This window comes from Aquarana catesbeiana, linkage group LG08, assembly GCF_042186555.1.
Source record: "Aquarana catesbeiana isolate 2022-GZ linkage group LG08, ASM4218655v1, whole genome shotgun sequence".
NCBI classification, from domain to species: Eukaryota; Metazoa; Chordata; class Amphibia; order Anura; family Ranidae; genus Aquarana; species Aquarana catesbeiana.
The window spans coordinates 267,640,890-267,659,074 of NC_133331.1; the positions used below are offsets into that span (position 1 = coordinate 267,640,890).

Consider the following 18,185-nt stretch of genomic DNA (forward strand, 5'->3'; position numbering starts at 1 on the left):
CTTCCTCCCAGGCCGGACCTTCTTTCTCAGGGGGCAGTCCTGCACCATGTCCCTAAGACTGATGGTCCCTAAGACACCATGTCCACTAAGACTGATGGTCTGGTCCTTGAGAGGGAAAGGCTGGAATCTTTCAACTGCACTTCAAGAGTGATTTCCACCCTCATGAGCTTGAGAAAAGCGAGCATGAAAAAAGTCAATGAAAGGATATGGGCCAAGTTCGTTGAATCCTCATCCTCTATGGGAAGGTTGTTCAGGGATCCAGGAGTCTAGGATATCCTCGGCTTCTTCCAATCTGGCCTAGATCTGTCTCTATCCATCAGCTCTCTCAGATTTCAGATCTCAGCTCTGTCAGCCTTTTCCAGAACATCTTGGGCGGTTCACCCTTTAAACTGGCAGTTCTTCCATGTGGCGACAAGACTCAGGCCCCAAAGAAGACCAAGATTCCCCAAATGGGATCTTCCTCTTGTTCTTGACTCGCTGACTGGTCTCAGTACTGCAGGATCTGCTCCTCTTTCTATCAAAGAGGAGTCCAAAAGGGTCCTTTGGTATGACAAACCTTTCCTGATTTTCTTTCTGGACCGGCTGGTCTTGTCAGGAACCATGAAATCAGACCGAGACAGAAGTACAGTTAAATCACACTTGTTTAATAATAAAAGTAAAAAGAACAAACGTAGTCAAAAACATAGCCAAGGTTCAGCAACCGGAACAGATAGTCAGACAAGCCAGAAGTCAGGGATCAAAGTAGTGGAACAACAGCAGAATCCAGAGCCAGCAGGGATGTCAGCAAAGCCAGTCTTTAAACAGGAATGCAGGAGATGTTTCTTGTGATGTTGACCAAGGAGAAGGCAGAGCTCCTCTGGACTGGACGGCTTAAGTAGGCAGGACTGATGAGCAGGATATCAACAACAGCTGAGTAACTGTGGAGAGAGATGAGAGCTGGCAATTAGCCGACAGCTGAGTGGCCAGCTCAGAGAAGGAAGGGCTTAGCCCAGCCCTGACAGTACCCCCTCCTCAACGACCCCTCCCCCTCGGGGAATCACTAGGCTTGAGTGGAAAACATCTATGGAAATCACGGAGGAGGACAGGGGCGTGTACGTCCAAGAATGAGACCCAAGATCGTTCCTCCGGACCTTACCCTTTCCAATGCACCTGGTACTGTATGTGCCCACGGAACCTACGGGAGTCAACAATGGACTGTACTTCATACTCCTCATGGTTCTCAACCTGTACAGGGTGAGGACGTGGCACCGAGGTGGTAAAGCAGTTGCAGACCAAAGGTTTTAATAAGGAGACATGAAATACATTTGAAATACTCATATTAGAAGGAAGGTCTAATGTGTAAGCCACTGGGTTAATCCTGCGATAAATACGGAAAGGCCCAATAAACCGAGGTGCGAACTTCAGTGAGGGAACACGAAGTCGGAGATAGTGAGATGACAGCCAGGCCCTGTCCCCAACCTGGTAGGAAGGCGCAGGCAGGCGTCTGCGGTCAGCATGGAGTCTGTACCTATCATGAGCATGATGCAAAGCCTCCTGGACTTGTGTCCAAGTGGAACGAAGACCACGGAGATGCTCCTCTAACGCAGGAATACTCTGCACAAGTCAGGCAACATGGAAGGTTGGAAACCATAATTCATCATAAACGGGAACAATCGGGAAGCAGAATTCAAGGCACTGTTGTGAGCAAACTCTGCCCACGGTAATAGGTCTGACCAGTTGTTATGATGGTCAGAAATATAGCAACATAGGTATTGCTCCAAGGACTGATTGGCTCGTTCTGCGGCTCCATTAAACTGTGGGTGATACGCAGAGGAAAAGGCAAGCTGAATTCCCAACTGTGCACAAAAGGCTCACCAGAACAGGCACTCAAACTGACTACCCCTGTTCGAGACAATCACCTTGGGTAGCCCATGAAAGATCCCTCGAGCCAAAATGAAAGCCAGCTCCTTAGAAGTGGGCAATTTCTTAAGTGGAATACAATGACACATTTTTGAGAACCGGTCAACCACCATAAGGATAGGTGTGTTGCCCTGGGAGTTGGGTAACTCCACAATGAAATCCATAGACAGGTGGGTCCAGGGCCTCTCTCTGTTGGGTATGGGTTGTAGGAGGCCCAGTGGAAGGTATTGTGGAGTCTTACTCTGAGCACACACGGAACAGGCAGCTACGAAGGCAGTTACATCAGCACATAGACTAGGCCACCAGAATTGTTGGTAAATGGCCCAAACGAGTTGATTCTTCCCAGGGTGGCCAGCTGCCTTGGGAGAGTGGCAAGTCTTAAGCACGGCAGTACGGAGACTCTCTGGGACAAAGCAGTGGTCACAAGGTTTTTCAGGAAAAGTATGGACCTGAGCAGCAAGAATTTTGTCACCCAAAGGAGCAGTAAGACTGGTGCGAACCGTAGCCAGAAAACGATCAGGAGGAATCACAGGAACCAGAACTGACTCCAACTTGGAAGTGGAGGAAAATTGTTGTGACAAGGTGTCAGCCCTTACATTCTTAGTACCGTGTAAGAATGAGACAATGTAATTGAAACTTGACAAGAAAAGAGCCCATCGCACCCTTCTGGGAGAGAGGCATTTAGCCTCAGATAAGAATGTGAGATTCTTATGGTCAGTAAGAATTGGGGACCTCTAGCAGCTCTTACATTACAGGGTTCTCAACCTTGTGAAGATATAGGAAATATAGGAACCATATCTTTTACTTATCCAGAGTTCCTCTTCAATATGAAATTGTATTTTTGCATTCAACTTGTTTTTCTCTTCTGTTTCTGAATTCTTTTGGTATTGCAACACATGTGGTTGACCAGTTGACATTAAAATGTTCTGCCAATGACCTGACACAATTCTCGGAATATGAGATAGGAAAGATGTTGACGTAGAAAGTCCCTGTTTAAAAGCCAAATTAATTTCTTCCAAATAATTATTCTTTCTTTCTGTCAAAATAACTTGACAGATAAAATTAGCCAGGTCAAAGTAACCCAGAAAACTCAGAACACTGGCCAAGAACTGTGTTGAAATATTTAATGAAATGCGTACTTGTGATGTGTAACTTTGGGCTTGTGCCCGCCATAAGATTACTGTATAACCATTCTCTATAAAGCCTGTCTTGCCTTGTAAACTTCATCGCATTTGTCACAAAGATGTGCGATCCATTCTCAAGTAAACATACATGAGACATGCAGCTGTGCGTTGATGTCCTTTATTTCAAGGTTCAACTTTACATTTGGTGGACCCCGAACGTTTCTTGTTGTTTGCATCTCCACCACCGGCTCTCCACCCTCTCCAGGACAGACAGCAGCAATGAGGCCTCAGGTGAGAAAACTTTTATTTTCTCATGATAAATACTGTCTTTTCTGTGTGGTGTGGAGGGGTCGGTTGGGGGAATGCAGCCACAGAAGGTAACACGTTTCCTATTTTGATTTTGCCTGCATTTTTGTCTCTGTATGGTTACTAAAGAATGTTAAAGGTACCTATTATAATTTAAAGCATGCTAAAGAATGATCATTTTAAGCGCTTGCTTTTTTCTCCTTGTCTCCAGAAATGACAATATATATATATTTTATGAAGGGATGTAAAAGTGCAGGTACCACAATTTCTGAATAGTGAGTAGAAGTTGGTGGTGTGTTGAATTTTTTTTGTATAAACGTTTGTGGTCCTAAGGCAGATTGGTATTGCCTTCAGCGGATATCCACAAATGGGTGAATGGTGTTTTTTGAACGTTTGTGGTCCTAAGGCGGATAGATATTGCCTTCAGCGGATATCCACAAATGGGTGAATGACCTGCTGTGTGTTCTCTAGGATAGGGAGTCTAGATAGGGACTAGCCTATTACCACTCAGAAAGGAGACGTCCTGAGAGTAGAACGAGCGAGATATCTCAACTTATGTACTGGGCTGCTGGTACACAGCCATAAAGATAAACGGTGGAGCTCTCGATCCCGGAGTTCCAAATTATTGTCATTTCTAAAGAGACTAATGAGAAATTGTGATAAATATGGGAAATTTGCATGGAAAAAAAATGTTTTGCTTGTCATGAATACTTTTGGGTTAACAAAAGAGGAAAAAAAAGGTATTGAAAATAGCAAAAGCAACAGGGCTAAGTATTGTTAAATTGCAACCAAGTGCTCCTATCATCAAAATGATGGTGAGTGGAGACCCAGATGCCCTGAAACATCATGTAAAATGGTGTAAACGAACAAAAAAGGAGTATAAAAAGGACCCGTCTAAATGGTGGCCGCCAGAAGGTTCTCTAGATACGCCTACAATTGATGCATTGTTTAAAAATGTTTAGCAGCCTGGGAAGAGTTATCTAGGAAAAATATAAAACCACCCCCCCTATAAAATGTGTTCAGAGAAAGCTGCTTTACAGGTAGAAGATGAGGATGAAATGCCCAATGCTTGGGCTTCCCCTTATGATACGATAAGAAAAGAATTATTAGGAGCGTCTGCACCTATGGTATAGCAAGTGGAGACTACAGGAGGGGAGTCAGCTAATGGGGATATAGGAGAGGCGTCTGGTTATCAGCAGACCACTCCAAGTATTATGACAGAAACTCCCCGACCACTCCAAGTATTATGACAGAAACTCCCCTTCTGCAGACACATAGGTAAAATTGTTAATAAACAGTATTCCCCACATTACCGTAGAGAGGAACCATTCTATGATGTAGATGGTACAATGACATTTGAAAAAGATGGGGAACTGTGGCAGTACACTCCAGCAGGAGCAGATGCCTTAGCAAGATTTAATAGATTAAGTAAATTGGGTACTAATACTCCTCCAGTAGGGAGTTCTAGAGATCATGCCTCACCTGTATTAACTAGGCAACAGGTGAAGCGGCTGGGATTACTATCCCAGCATACCCCAGAATATAGACTAAGGACAAAAGAGTATTTTAAATCCAAATTAGAACCATTTGGACAAATCCCCTTGAGAGAGGTAGTTTTACCGGGGGAGGAAGATGACCAGGGTAATTACACCGCAAGACTAGGAAAAGTTTATGTCCCCTGGAAACCTAATGGGATTAGGGCAATTATTGTTGATCTACCCAACTTAGAGAGATGTCAAAAGAAGTGGTATAAAAAGTTGATATGGATAGAGAAAACGCAACAAGCTACATATATGATATGTGGATCTTGATTGATTGTGCAGTGTCAGAAAAGTATGTGTATGTATGGAATGTATTTGCAAGATATGCGAGCATTGATGAATGTTGTGCAAAAGAAAGGTGAGGATGTGTTAGATTACTGGAATAGATTCAAAGATGCTATTCAGAAGCATAGTGATTGGATTCCAGATGATGAAAGTGATATGAAACGAGCAGAGTTGGTGAATGTATTGATGGATGAAATGTTGTCTGAAATTAGGGAAGAAATAGAGCTTCGTACAGTGGCATGGAGAAAGAAACCTGCCCCTGAATTAGTTGAGATTTCTCAAATAGCTTACAAAGTGTTGAAAAAAAAGGGAAATATAAGGTAGAAAAGAAGGAGAAAACAAAAATGATGAATATACAACTACCAGAGGTTAAGGAAAAAGTCCCTGAACCTAAGGGGGTACCAGTATCTACAGTGTAGGTAACACCTCAGGGTGTACCAGTAGCGGCCCCCCCTTACCCACCTTCGGGAGTGGTATATATCTCTAATTATGGGGCGCCACGGCAAAAGTGTGGCAATTGGAGACAAAATGAGGGACAACGCATTAACCCTAGAATTCAGTCCCGATACCAACAAATCATCCTAAATAGAGTAAGGCTCCCAACCCTGCAGCCTCGTGCCCTCCCCACTTGCTACAAGTGTGGATTGAGTGGGCATATAGCCAAGGACTGTAGGGAGCGCTAGGATAAGCTGGGATGTGGTGACAATATAGATAACACATTTTATCAAGCTTTAGCAGTAATTGAAGTTGATTCTGTTGATGAACCAATGGTTGAAATAAATGTAAACGGTATTGATTTGTGTGGACTCATAGACACAGGGGCTTCACGGTCTCTTTTACATGTCTTTGATCCTAACTGACCACTTTCCAATGAAAGAGTTTCGTTGGTGGGAGTAAGTAATAATATAATTTCTGCAAGATTTACACGATCTGTACCGGTGACATTGGAAGAGCATTCAACAGAACACTCAATTGTATTGTCTGCACATTCCCCCTGTAATTTATTAGGAAGAGATCTACTTTCTAAAATGGGGGTAACAATTGCATTATCTCCGGATGAAACTGTTATTGACATACCGCATAGGTTAAAAGAAGAAGCAACTGATCTGTTGTTCATGCCTTTATTAGTAGCTGATATGGAGGGAGGAATTCCAGAAAAGGCCAAATAAAAAATTAACCCTTCCATTTGGGTAACAGGAGCAAACACTCCTGGTCTTATAAAAGTTGCTCCTGTACGGGTAAATAGAGACCCTACATTGCCAGTACCTAGACTACCTCAATACCCCTTATCTCCTGAATCATTTGAGGGTATTAAACCAGTAATAGAGGAGTTATTATGGGAGGGTGTTCTTACCCCTTGTAGGAGTTCAGCTAATACTCCAATTTATCTAGTTCCCAAACCTATAAAAGCAGGAGAGGATAGCCGTCAATGGAGATTGGTGCATAATTGGCGTGCAATCAACATGGTAATTATACAATCAGTACCTGTGGTACCCAACCCCTCTATTATACTGACAACTATACCTCCTTCAGCAACTCACTTTACTGCAATTGACCTTGTCTCAGCCTTCTTTAGTGTTCCTGTTCATCTAGATGATCAATGGTTGCTAGCCTTCACGTTTGAGAAAAAAACAACTTACCTGAACCAGATTGCCAATGGGATATCATGATTCCCCCAGTTGCTTTTCTCAGGCGCTCAAGGATAAATTAGATGAGTGGCAGCCACTCATGGGATCAGTATTAGTGCAATATGTGGATGATCTCTGGCTAGCATCCTCTGATGAACAGGCTTGTACTGAGGATTCTATCTCTTTAATTAATTTTTTAGCCAGTATAGGACAAAGAGTAGATGCTGCAAAAGTACAATGGGTTAAATTAAAAGTACAATACCTGGGCCACTGTGTCTCCCAAGGTATCAAACATTTGACAGATAAAAGGAAAAAAAAGTAATTGCAAAGCAACGAATGCCCAGTTGAAAGCATTCCTTGAAATAGTGGGATATTGTAGATAGTTTTTACCTCAATATTCTACAATTATAGGTCTTAGCTGTTCAAATTAGAAGGTAAAGATGAGCTAAGTCTTGCAGAACGAAGATGTATGTTAGAAATGCCCCAAGAGTGGGGGCTCAAGTTCAGCAGGTAGTGGAGTATGGTGATTTGATTAATGAAAAATTTAATTCCTTCCCTGAACTTGCTGTCTTGAATTTGGGACAAAATACAGAACCAATGATTGATGTGTCAGTTAATGGTTTGTCTATTCTGTGTTTAATAGATAAAGGCGATTCAAAGAGTTTGTTAAATATATATGATGCCAATGTTACCACTTCGAATCAGCAGGTAATTTTGGTCGGGGTAAGTAATGATGTAATTACTGACAAAGTCATTGAACCTCTATAAGTAAGAATGAGAGGTCAGTGCCATAAATGTTCTTTTATTTTATCGCCATACTCCCCTGACTATCTACTAGACAGAGGTATAGTAATACATATAGGAGTAACTATAGTTATAACCACTGAAGGAATGGGAGTAAAACATACTTGAAGTACAGGGAAACTTTAGATTTGCTCCTTATGCCAGAAATGTATTAACCCCAAGCAGAAGGGGCTATTGTAAATATTTATAGTGACTCAGCCTTGCTATAAGCATAGGGCATAGCTTTGCACAACTCTGGCAAGAAAGGGGTTATCTGACAGCAGCAGGAACCCCCATACAACATAAAGAATTAATTGCTAAATTATTGGCAGCGGTCCAGCTGCTTCTTAAAGTTGCAGTAATTAAATGTAAACCACATACTAGAGCAGATGATAGTATATCACTTGGAAATGCTTTGGCTGATAGGTATGCTAAAGATGTAATACATTCTTATGAGCCAATTACAGCGCTTCCAACATTCCTGCTCACAGATCTTCAAGTGGATCTGGAAATTTTATCAGCTCTACAGGCAAGCTCGCCTCATACATCTTTTTGGGCCAAAAAAAGGGAGCTGTTTGTGGAGCAGATGGTATATGGAAATTAAAATATAGACTGGTTGCTCCTCCGACATTATTTCCTTCTTTGTTTGCTTTGAGCCATGGGCCTTGCCATGTCTCAACAGGAGGGATGTGTCGGGTGGTAGTCAGAGATTGGTGGGCTCCAGGTTTTTCTGCATATGCTGCTGAAAAGGTTACTGAATGTTCTATATGTCAAATGCATAACATTGGAAAGTCAGTGCCCACTCCCATGAAGCATATTCCACATACTGAGGAGCCATTTCAAATTGTGCAAATTGACTTCTCGGATATGCCCCCTTGTGGTCGATTTAAGTATTTTTGCATTGATCAATTTTTGAACTGGCCAGAGGCTTGGCCCATGTCCAAAAATGATGCCAGAACTGTGGTAAAATGTCGAGGGAATTGATCTCAAGGTTCGGTATAGGGTCAATAATTTCCTCAGATAGAAGTACACATTTTGATAATAAACTCATGGCAGAAGTAGTGAGTATTTTGGGTATGAAACAGCAATTGCATACTCCTTACAGACCTCAGGCTAGTGGCCTGGTGGAATGCAGCAATCAAGCCCTGAAGAGGTATTTAGCTAAAATAACTGCTAATGGACAAAGCACATGGGTAGAAGCGTTACCTATAGCCTTTAGGACTACCCCTAAAGAGAAACATGGACTGTCACCTTTTGACATATTGTTTGGGCGACCGCCCAGGAGACTACATTCATCTCTTGTGCAGCCAGAGACAGTGACTTTAATGAATGGACATTGCAAATTGGCAAATGTGTTTTCTGATACTTTTTCCAGAGCGAAAGCAGGACAACCTGTGGACACGAGTGAAGGAACTCATGGACTAAAGTCAGGAGATTGGGTGTATATCAAGAATCACACACCCCGAACTACTTTGTCTCCTAAGTGGAAAGGATCATTTCAGGTCATTCTCATGTCTCCTACCGCAGTGAAGCTGAAAGACTATAAGTATTGGGTGCATGGTTCACACTGTAAAAAGGCTGTGACTCCAAAAGAAAATATAAGCCGGTCTGCCGCTGGCAAGAATTGTTCTGTACCTTTACCTTCCAGGTCTCCTCCACTGACTCGTGCGCAAGCAAGAAGACTGCAGAATGAATCTCCTAGGGCCTAAGATGAATGTGAAGCTCTGGAGTATTATCTTCTGCGGTGGAGTGGTGGTATGGATTACAGTCATGGCATATGAATGGACATACAAGAAAGAAAAGGGTAAGATACAAGACACTTTTCTTTTTAATGCTACTGTAATGGAAGAAATGTCACAACTTGAACCGGTTTCAGATGCAAGCTGCCAAGAAACTGAATATCACTAATTGCTGGATATGCACACATGCACCTATTTCTCATAAGACTATACTTTTGTTATGAATACCTAGCACTTTAGCTGAAATAGAGGACAGTGTACACTTTGGTGACGTCAGTAGAACAATGATTGACAGAGCTATTTCACTTCTACTATTCACAAATGCTCCATTGAGAAAACCGGCTGTCTGCATTAACTTTTACTTTGGTAGAGTCATACCTACTACTTGGTATATGGAGGATAATGACTTTCAAGAAACACAGCTCCACAAAATACCTATACACTTTCTTAAAAAAGACTTTGTGCACCTTGTTAAAAGGAACCTCACTGATCAGTCAGCTCCAGGAGAAGATGAAATCCCAAGAGGACAAGAAGAAGAAGACTCCGAAATTAATGTGAAAAATGATGATTCTAATGATAGGCCTACATTTTATCCTAAGTCAGATGATAATTTCACAAATATTGAATCACATGACAGAGAGATTAAACCATTGTTTTATATTCCTTGGGTAAATAGATGTTGTATTAAAAAGGCTTTCAGTTTCATCATTGATTTGGCAGACCTGATGGATAACATTACTGCCTTGTATGATAGAAACTTTATAGCCCTTGCTATAGAATTGAAGATGATCAAAAGAGGTTTTGCAGCACCGGCTGGTGCTGGATTATCTCACGGCCACTCAAGGAGGAATATGCACCATAGTGGGAACTACTTGTTGTAACTACATTGGAAATGATACGAAGACTGAAGATGCCATCATTTCGCATGTAGAAAAGGTACAACAAATGAAGGTTAAATTTCACAAAGAACATACCAAAACTACTTGGGTTGAAGGTAGCTGGGAAAGCTGGCTCTCCTGGCTCAATCCTCTCAACTGGTTTTCTGGTATTGCAGGATGGTTTTCTGGAATTTTACATGGTATTTTATACATTGTAGGAATTAGGTATAAATGTTATACAAATGTTGTTTGAAAATAATCGCACATGCTGGTACTAATATTGGTTCTTCTGAGCCCTTAAGGTCTCTAGTCAGAACTGCTCATGAGATGGTGATCCGTATACCTGGAGATCAACTTAAAGACACAGAAGGTGTCCGAAAGAATTCTAAACACAGGAGGGGCTGTGAAGATATAGGAAATATAGGAACCATATCTTTTACTTATCCAGAGTTCCTCTTCAATATGAAATTGTATTTTTGCATTCAACTTGTTTTTCTCTTCTGTTTCTGAATTCTTTTGGTATTGCAACACATGTGGTTGACCAGTTGACATTAAAATGTTCTGCCAATGACCTGACACAATTCTCGGAATATGAGATAGGAAAGATGTTGACGTAGAAAGTCCCTGTTTAAAAGAAGAAATTAATTTCTTCCAAATAATTATTCTTTCTTTCTGTCAAAATAACTTGACAGATAAAATTAGCCAGGTCAAAGTAACCCAGAAAACTCAGAACACTGGCCAAGAACTGTGTTGAAATATTTAATGAAATGCGTACTGTGATGTGTAACTTTGGGCTTGTGCCCGCCATAAGATTACTGTATAACCATTCTCTATAAAGCCTGTCTTGCCTTGTAAACTTCATCGCATTTGTCACAAAGATGTGCGATCCATTCTCAAGTAAACATACATGAGACATGCAGCTGTGCGTTGATGTCCTTTATTTCAAGGTTCAACTTTACAACCTTAACTAAGGTGATATTTGGTGGCCAATTATGGGGGACTAAACTGGATACCTCTACCCTAAAGAACCACTTCCTTTAACATATATAATGAAATATTACCAAATTTTGAACAGATATTCACCAACCCATTTCCCCCTTCAATGCTAAGATCAGGTATATTCCTATTTAGTAAATTCGGTAACTGATTAGTCTTTGCTTGCATTATCAATATATTATTACTGATTGGTTGTTTTGGCTTACTACAACAATTTATTATTTCCCTTTGCTGGGAAATGCAAAACATTTCTGCTAGTGGTACTTATTCAGAAGAAGCATCAACACTGGGGATACAGACCGGATGATGACCTGCATGAACGCTTGGGCTCCTAACTTTTTCATAACCCACAGCTCCACGGACTTTTAGGGGACTTTCTGTACCCATACATGGGTGGATCCTGGAGAACCCGCTCCTCCAAAGCACGGGATCATCCCAACCTCCTCCCAGTTCTTCCACGACCTTCCCGGGCTACTTTTCGCCAGCTCCCATGCCACCCGGTGGGACGGACAAGATGGCGCCGACTGCCTCCACCTCCTCCATGCCGTCTCCACCACAGCAAGCTTTCCAAGCTCCAGCCCATCTACAGAGTACACCCGAGTCTGCATGGCTGGCTGCAACCATCACCGATGGACACTTTGAGTCACCCCCAGCACCTGGCTTCCCAGGCGGTGGCACCACACGGGACACAGCCCGCTCCACTGGGCCTAACCCCAGCCGTGTACAGTATACAGAAACCTTCCTGTGGCTTGGAGTCCCAGCTCTCCTTCTCCTTCAGAGGACTCGGAGGACTTCCCACCCCTAACAGGCCCCATGCACATGCAGGGAGCTCTTACAGGCAGAGCCCCAGGGGAGACTCACACCAGGCCTACTCCCCTGCTCCTGCCTCCCCAAATCACAGAGACAATCCCGCTTCAGGGACCCTGGATCTTCTGGAAGGGGTTCAGACTTCACTGCTACCTACGCCCTGGCAGTCAGCTCTCCGGTCCCCGCTCATACAGGGGACTGGGCGAAGCAGCCCTCCTCTCTGTCCCAGACCACGGCATGGAGTGACCCATGGGACCCCCAAATGAGGCCCAAAACGCAGGCCCAGACCACCGATTCCCTGCAACCTCAATTGCCATCCCCTCTTCCTCACTTCTTAGTGCAGAGATTCAAACACTACATGCTTATATCAAACACTTAACAGACAGAGTGGAGATGGCAGAGGAGGAAAATACAAGAAACTAAGTTGGCAGTACACCGCACTCAACTACAAGGTGCAGACCATTGCATACTGCTTAGAGACATGCCGCGCAATGTTGAGGACTTGGACAACCAGGGGCGCAGGAACAATATCCGAGTCAGGAGCCTGCCTGAATCGGAGGGCCCAGAAGACATGCAAATTACCCTGCAAACGCTATTCAATGATCTTCTGGGAGAACCCCCAGACAAACACTTTGAAATGGATAGAGCACACCATGCCCTGCACCTTAAAGGCCCTGCCTCCGAACCCTGTGATGTCATTTGCAAAGTTCACTCTTACCCTCAAAGAGGACATCATGCGCAAGGCCCGCTCTATCCGCAAAGTAGTCTTTGACAACACACCGGTACAGTTATATCTGGACCTCTCTTGGATTACCCTGCAATAGCACAGGCTCCTTCAACCCCTTCTCCTCTCACAGGAAAAAGACATTGTGTACCGATGGGGATTCCCTTTCAGCCTCACAGCAAGATGACAAGGACAATCTGCCGTGCTACACTATCCGGAAGACCTGGAAGCTTTTTGTGACGTTCCGGGGATTCCTGTCCCCCAACTCCAGGAATGGGACCTGGTGGCCACCCCACCGCCCCTGCCCACTGTATAGCAGAAGATCCCCCCAGCTAAACCTTCCCAGGGTCCGGACACCACCTGTAAAGCTGCCAAACCAAAAAATGGCTAACTTAAGCAGGGCCTCCCCACCTGGCACACCTGCCTATGTACCTGCCGACTTCCCCCTGGTTGACATTCCTGTCCCACCCTATAGCCTTACACATGGCCCCCTTAGGCCCCTGTTTTACCCTTGTTTAGCTCAATGGGCGTATCTCGATAGAGACTTGAGAGTAGTTACCCTTCTGATCACTAGACCCCCCTTGGTTTACCCCCTAGAGTTCCTTTGATACTTTATTGTTGACAATTATCACTGTGGTCCTCTGTGTCCCCCCTGGCCTGTCTCCTACTCCTGGCCGGGAGGACATATAGGAACTTAGTTGACCCTGTATATCACAGGCTATACAGAGCTAATTCACAATGTTAGCTTTGCCTATTGTAAGTAGTATTGATCTACCTTTTTCTAATCTCCCTGTCTCTGTTCTTCTCCCTCTTTCTTCTCCACTGGCTCACCCTATGCTCCTAGCAACCAACCTCTCTACCCCAGCCACCACACCACGGCATCCCACCAGCTAGACCAGATAAGTGCTTTTAAGTTTGCATATACCGATCACCATGGCTAAGGTTATTCATTAAATGTTCATGGCCTAAACTCAAACAGGAAAAGACATCTGGCGCTTAGAGAGTTCAGGCAGTCGAGGGCAGATATCATCCTGATTCAGGAGACCCACTTCAATAAGGGGGACTTCTTTGTGTTCGCTTCCAGACATTACCCTTAGGTCTACCAGGCGTTTAACACCCACAAACAGGCCCGTGTAGCCCTCCTTTTTAAACATGGATCCCTGTTTACATGCTCTGAGTCTTTCATTGACCCGCCAGGACACTATATTTTCCTGTGCAGACAATGGCAGGCGCAGACAGTCACATTTGCACCCTCTATGCCCCGAACGTAAACCAGACTCATGTTCTAACTAAAGTGTTTGCAAGCCTCTTTCGAACACCCAACTAATTCTTAAGAGTAGGCAGGGACATTAACCTATCCCACTCCTCGGTGCTTGCCCACCACATGGTGAACCCTAGGGATTCACACACCCGAGCCTCTAGAGACTGAAAACTCTCATCACATCACTAGGCGCTATGCCCTATGTGACTTCTGGTGGGTTCTCCACCCTGGGGACCGGCAGTACACGCTTCATTCCACCCCCCATCACATGCATTCACAAATTGACTACCTTTTTGGTAATAATGCCACATTACGCATCACCCGTGCTGCACAGATTGCCCTGACCTCCTGGTCAGACCATGTCCCCATCCTTCTGACACTGAACTTAGGTGCCCCTAATCACAAACCATGTCACTGGCAGCTGAACACCTTCCTCTTACAATACCTCCCCTCCTCAGAACAGAATTAAAATCCACACTGAAACCCTACTTCGCCGAGTACACCACCCCTGACATATCCTCTTCCACTCTTTGGGAGGCCCATAAGGCAGTTCTTCGGGGTCACTGCATTGCGCTCACTTCAGCCATTAAAAAATACGTGAAAGCCACAAAATCACAAGCTGAGAGGGCCTTAGAACTTCGACTACAAGCCTTCTATACCTACCCCTACTCAAATAAATAATCTTTCTCTGTATGACACTTAAAGACCTTGCACTAGCCCAAGTAGAAAAGGACCTGACTAGACTAAAACAACTGTACTATGATAAGGGTACCAAAGCCCACTCTCTATTAACTTGGAAATTGGCTGAACGCTCTCACATGACTACCCCACATCAAATTAAAAACAGAATGGGCTGCCTACTATCTCACCCCCAGGACATTGTCCGCTCCTTTTGAGGAGTTCTACACCGCTCTATGCAACAACCCTGAGATCCCTCATAACTCCCCTCCCCACAAACTAACTGACCACATGAACCACTATCTAGAATGCAGTGGAATCTCCTGGCTTCAGGCCTCGGACCTCCTCTCCCTCAACGCACCCATCACAGAAGAGGAACTCCATGTCCACCATCAAAATCCTACCCACACGTAAATTCCCCGGTCCAGACGGCCACCCCTATGAGTATTATAAATCCTTTCTTCCCCTACTTCTGCCACATATGTGTAAACTCTTTAACGCCTTCCTTCAGCAAACTTCCATCCCCTCAGATGTGCAAAGATCATTCTTCACTTTGATACCGAAATCTGATAAGGACCCCTTTTTATGTGCTAGCTATAGGCCTACAGCACTTTTAAACTCTGACCTGAAAATTTTTACCAAACTCCTCTCGATACACCTGAATGCAATATTACCCTCATAAAGATCAGGTGGGGTTTATCCTTCTCCGTCAGGCAGGGGACAACACAAGAAGGGTCATCAACCCAATAGATGTGGCAAACAGGGATGGCATGGAGTCCTTAGCCCTCGGTCTGGATGCGGAAAAGGCCTTTGACTGCCTTGGCTGGCCTTTTTTGTTTGCCACATTACGCCACGTGGGATTCCGGGGACCCTTTTTATGGGCTATTCAACACCTCTATACAAACCCTACATCCCAAGTGAAAACTTCTTTTGCTCTGACTCCCTCTTTCCATACTGAAAATGGGACCATCCAGGGGTGCCCACTCTCACCTCTATTGTTTGCACTATATGTTGAACCCCTGGCGGCATCCATTCACAGAAACCTAGACATTCGGGGTATTCCAGTCAGAGGGAAGGAGTTTAAACTAGCACTGATCACGGATGATGTCATACTCACCCTGACCCAACTTAGGATCTCCCTGCCTAACTTACATGCTGAACTCCACACCTATAGGTCCCTCTCAGGATATAAAATAAATGCAACCAAATCGGAGGCACTCCCAATCAACATCCCGGTAGCCGAAGTGCACTACCTGCAGCAGTGCTTCCCCTATAATTGTAAGACCTCAGCCCTGAAATATCTAGGGGTTCATATCACCCCGACCTTTACCACATTATTCCAAGGGAACTTCCCACCCCTGTTTCGCTCCATAAGAGATCTACTGCAAAAATGGAAGACCCACTATATATCTCTTCTGGGGAGAGTGGCCTCTGTGAAGATGACCATTCTCCTTAAACTCCTGTATCTATTTCAGACACTGCCTATCCCTGTCCCTTATATACAACTAAGAAAGCTTCAAGCAGATTTAATACGTTTTGTCTGGAACTACAGGAGACACAGGAAACCCTGCTCTGTTTTGATGGAGTTTGATGGGGGGCTGGCGTTTCCTGCCCTGGTAAAATATTATCAAGTGACTCAACTGCATGCCCTGACCTCCTGGTCCCCCCAACAATTCTATAACAAATGTACAGAGAGATTTACAGAGAGATTGAAAAGATATGGCTCGCGCCTATACACCCAAATAGCTTACCCTGGAATACAAACACCGAGGTGGACCCTGGTAGGCTTTTGGGGTCTATGTCTCAACTCAGATTGCTCTGGTGCAAAATGTTCCGAGCTCAGCTCAGAAAAGTCACTGTTAACCTGTTTCCTCTGCAACCCCAAGATGCCTCCTGGTCTCACTCACCAGGTGTCTTCACCCTGGGGAACGCGGAACTTATTCCACTTTGGCTACTTGGTAGGCCCTAGATCACGTAAATTACTAACGCTCACTGAACTCCAAGAAAAATATGACTTACCTCGCTAGGTGTTCTATGGATATCTGCAAATACGCCAGTATGCCCAATCCCCCTTCGAGAGCTTAACATTAGAGGGCCCCGCACGCCGGGGTCTGATCTCTGACATATACCAACTACCTAATTCCTACTCTATAGCAAATCAGGGTAAACATACCTACATGCTCCGGTGGGAAAAACTACTGGGAGAAGAAATCCCTGAGATGATGTGGTGGAAGATCTGGTCCCAGGCGGCTAAAAGCTCCTTCTGTACGCTCTACAAAGAGAACGCTTATAAAATTCTTTACTTTTGGTACCTGACACTGGACGTACTCCACACTATCTACCCCTCTAGCTATGATTGGTGCTCGTGCTGCCAGGGAGACAAAGGCACCCTTAATTTACCTGATGAGATAACCAATAGAACTGTTATTTGAAAAAAAAAAATGGAGAAACAACGATAAACTGTATATAAGATGGTATTTTTAATATAGTTACATGTATTTAATGTTTTTCAGGCAAATACAGTAACTGCACACAATCATGAAAATATAAAGTGTTTGTAAACCTCTAAGAAGAAATATGAACAAAGCATATCCCTCTAGAGCTAAAAAGGTGATGGGGAGGGAGATCCAGCCTATGATTGACAGCCTCAGCTTGGTTCCTGTGTGTTGTGTGAAGGGAGTGTGTGCCTTCTCTCCAATGAGCAGCTTCCCTCCACTTTGAATGACTGTAGAGAAAAGAAGGCTGCAAATAAACAGGTACAACTTATGTAGGAGGATTTGTTTAATATCAGTGTATCATCTGAGGTCAGTCGCTTCACTGGTTAAACATAATGGTTTACAACCACTTTAGTGCCTGGTAATTGGAGGTGAACTTGCTCTAACTTAAAACTCACAAACAAAAAAACGTTTGGTTGAGCAACTCTCATCATTCCACCTTCCATCATGCCATATTTCCACACAGTGCTCACTGCCATCAAGGTTGTTGGGTTCACCTGCGCGCCAGTTGAAGTATTTGATGGCTTGTCCAGACAGGTCTTTAAAAGCACCCTCTTTCTGCAGGTCATTTATACCCATGTATGTGTGCTGATTGACCTGCTTGCGGAGGGAGAAGATGACTTGGTTTTCTTCAGGGTTCCGGGGGACGGCCAACTGACCGCCGCCATTGGCACAGCTGGTTCTGGCCTCAGAATAAGTGGCTTCAACGCCATTTATAATATAATATTTGTTGCCACTTCTAGCGAAGACTTTTGTAAATGAAAGAGCTGTAAATGTGGGAAGAATAAGAAAAAAATATATTTTCATCACAATACTTCATGGAACACATAGCAAACAGTAACATCTGCCACTTTCTATTAAATTAAAGGAATTCTGTAGGTGAACAACTGTGGCAGCCATTGATGATCTCCATCTAATAATTGTCATCTATAGGGCTCAGCTGCTTACAATCCAGATTCCTAAACTGTAGCCTTGTTCATCTAAAGATGCACTCCAGGACACCTAAAAGTCTAAAGGACTTGGTAAAATAATTTTACTAAC

At 43.9% G+C, this 18,185-nt stretch overlaps 1 protein-coding gene and 1 long non-coding RNA gene across 2 annotated transcripts in view; one reads left to right on the forward strand and one right to left on the reverse strand.

The window, feature by feature from the left end:
• The first annotated feature begins 2,672 nt into the window (after window positions 1–2,672).
• LOC141106425 (uncharacterized) lies at window positions 2,673–11,102 on the forward strand. Its single transcript, XR_012235714.1, has 2 exons — window positions 2,673–3,314; window positions 8,942–11,102. It is a non-coding gene; the product is annotated as an uncharacterized lncRNA (long non-coding RNA).
• Window positions 11,103–17,107: 6,005 nt separating this feature from the next.
• The window catches only part of LOC141106429 (collectin-43-like), a 30,497-nt gene continuing 29,419 nt past the window's right edge, over window positions 17,108–18,185 (reverse strand). Inside the window, exon 8 of the mRNA XM_073597206.1 lies at window positions 17,108–17,911. Coding sequence (XP_073453307.1) covers window positions 17,532–17,911 — 380 coding nt within the window. The 3' untranslated portion in view covers window positions 17,108–17,531. The remainder of the gene's footprint in view (window positions 17,912–18,185) is intronic.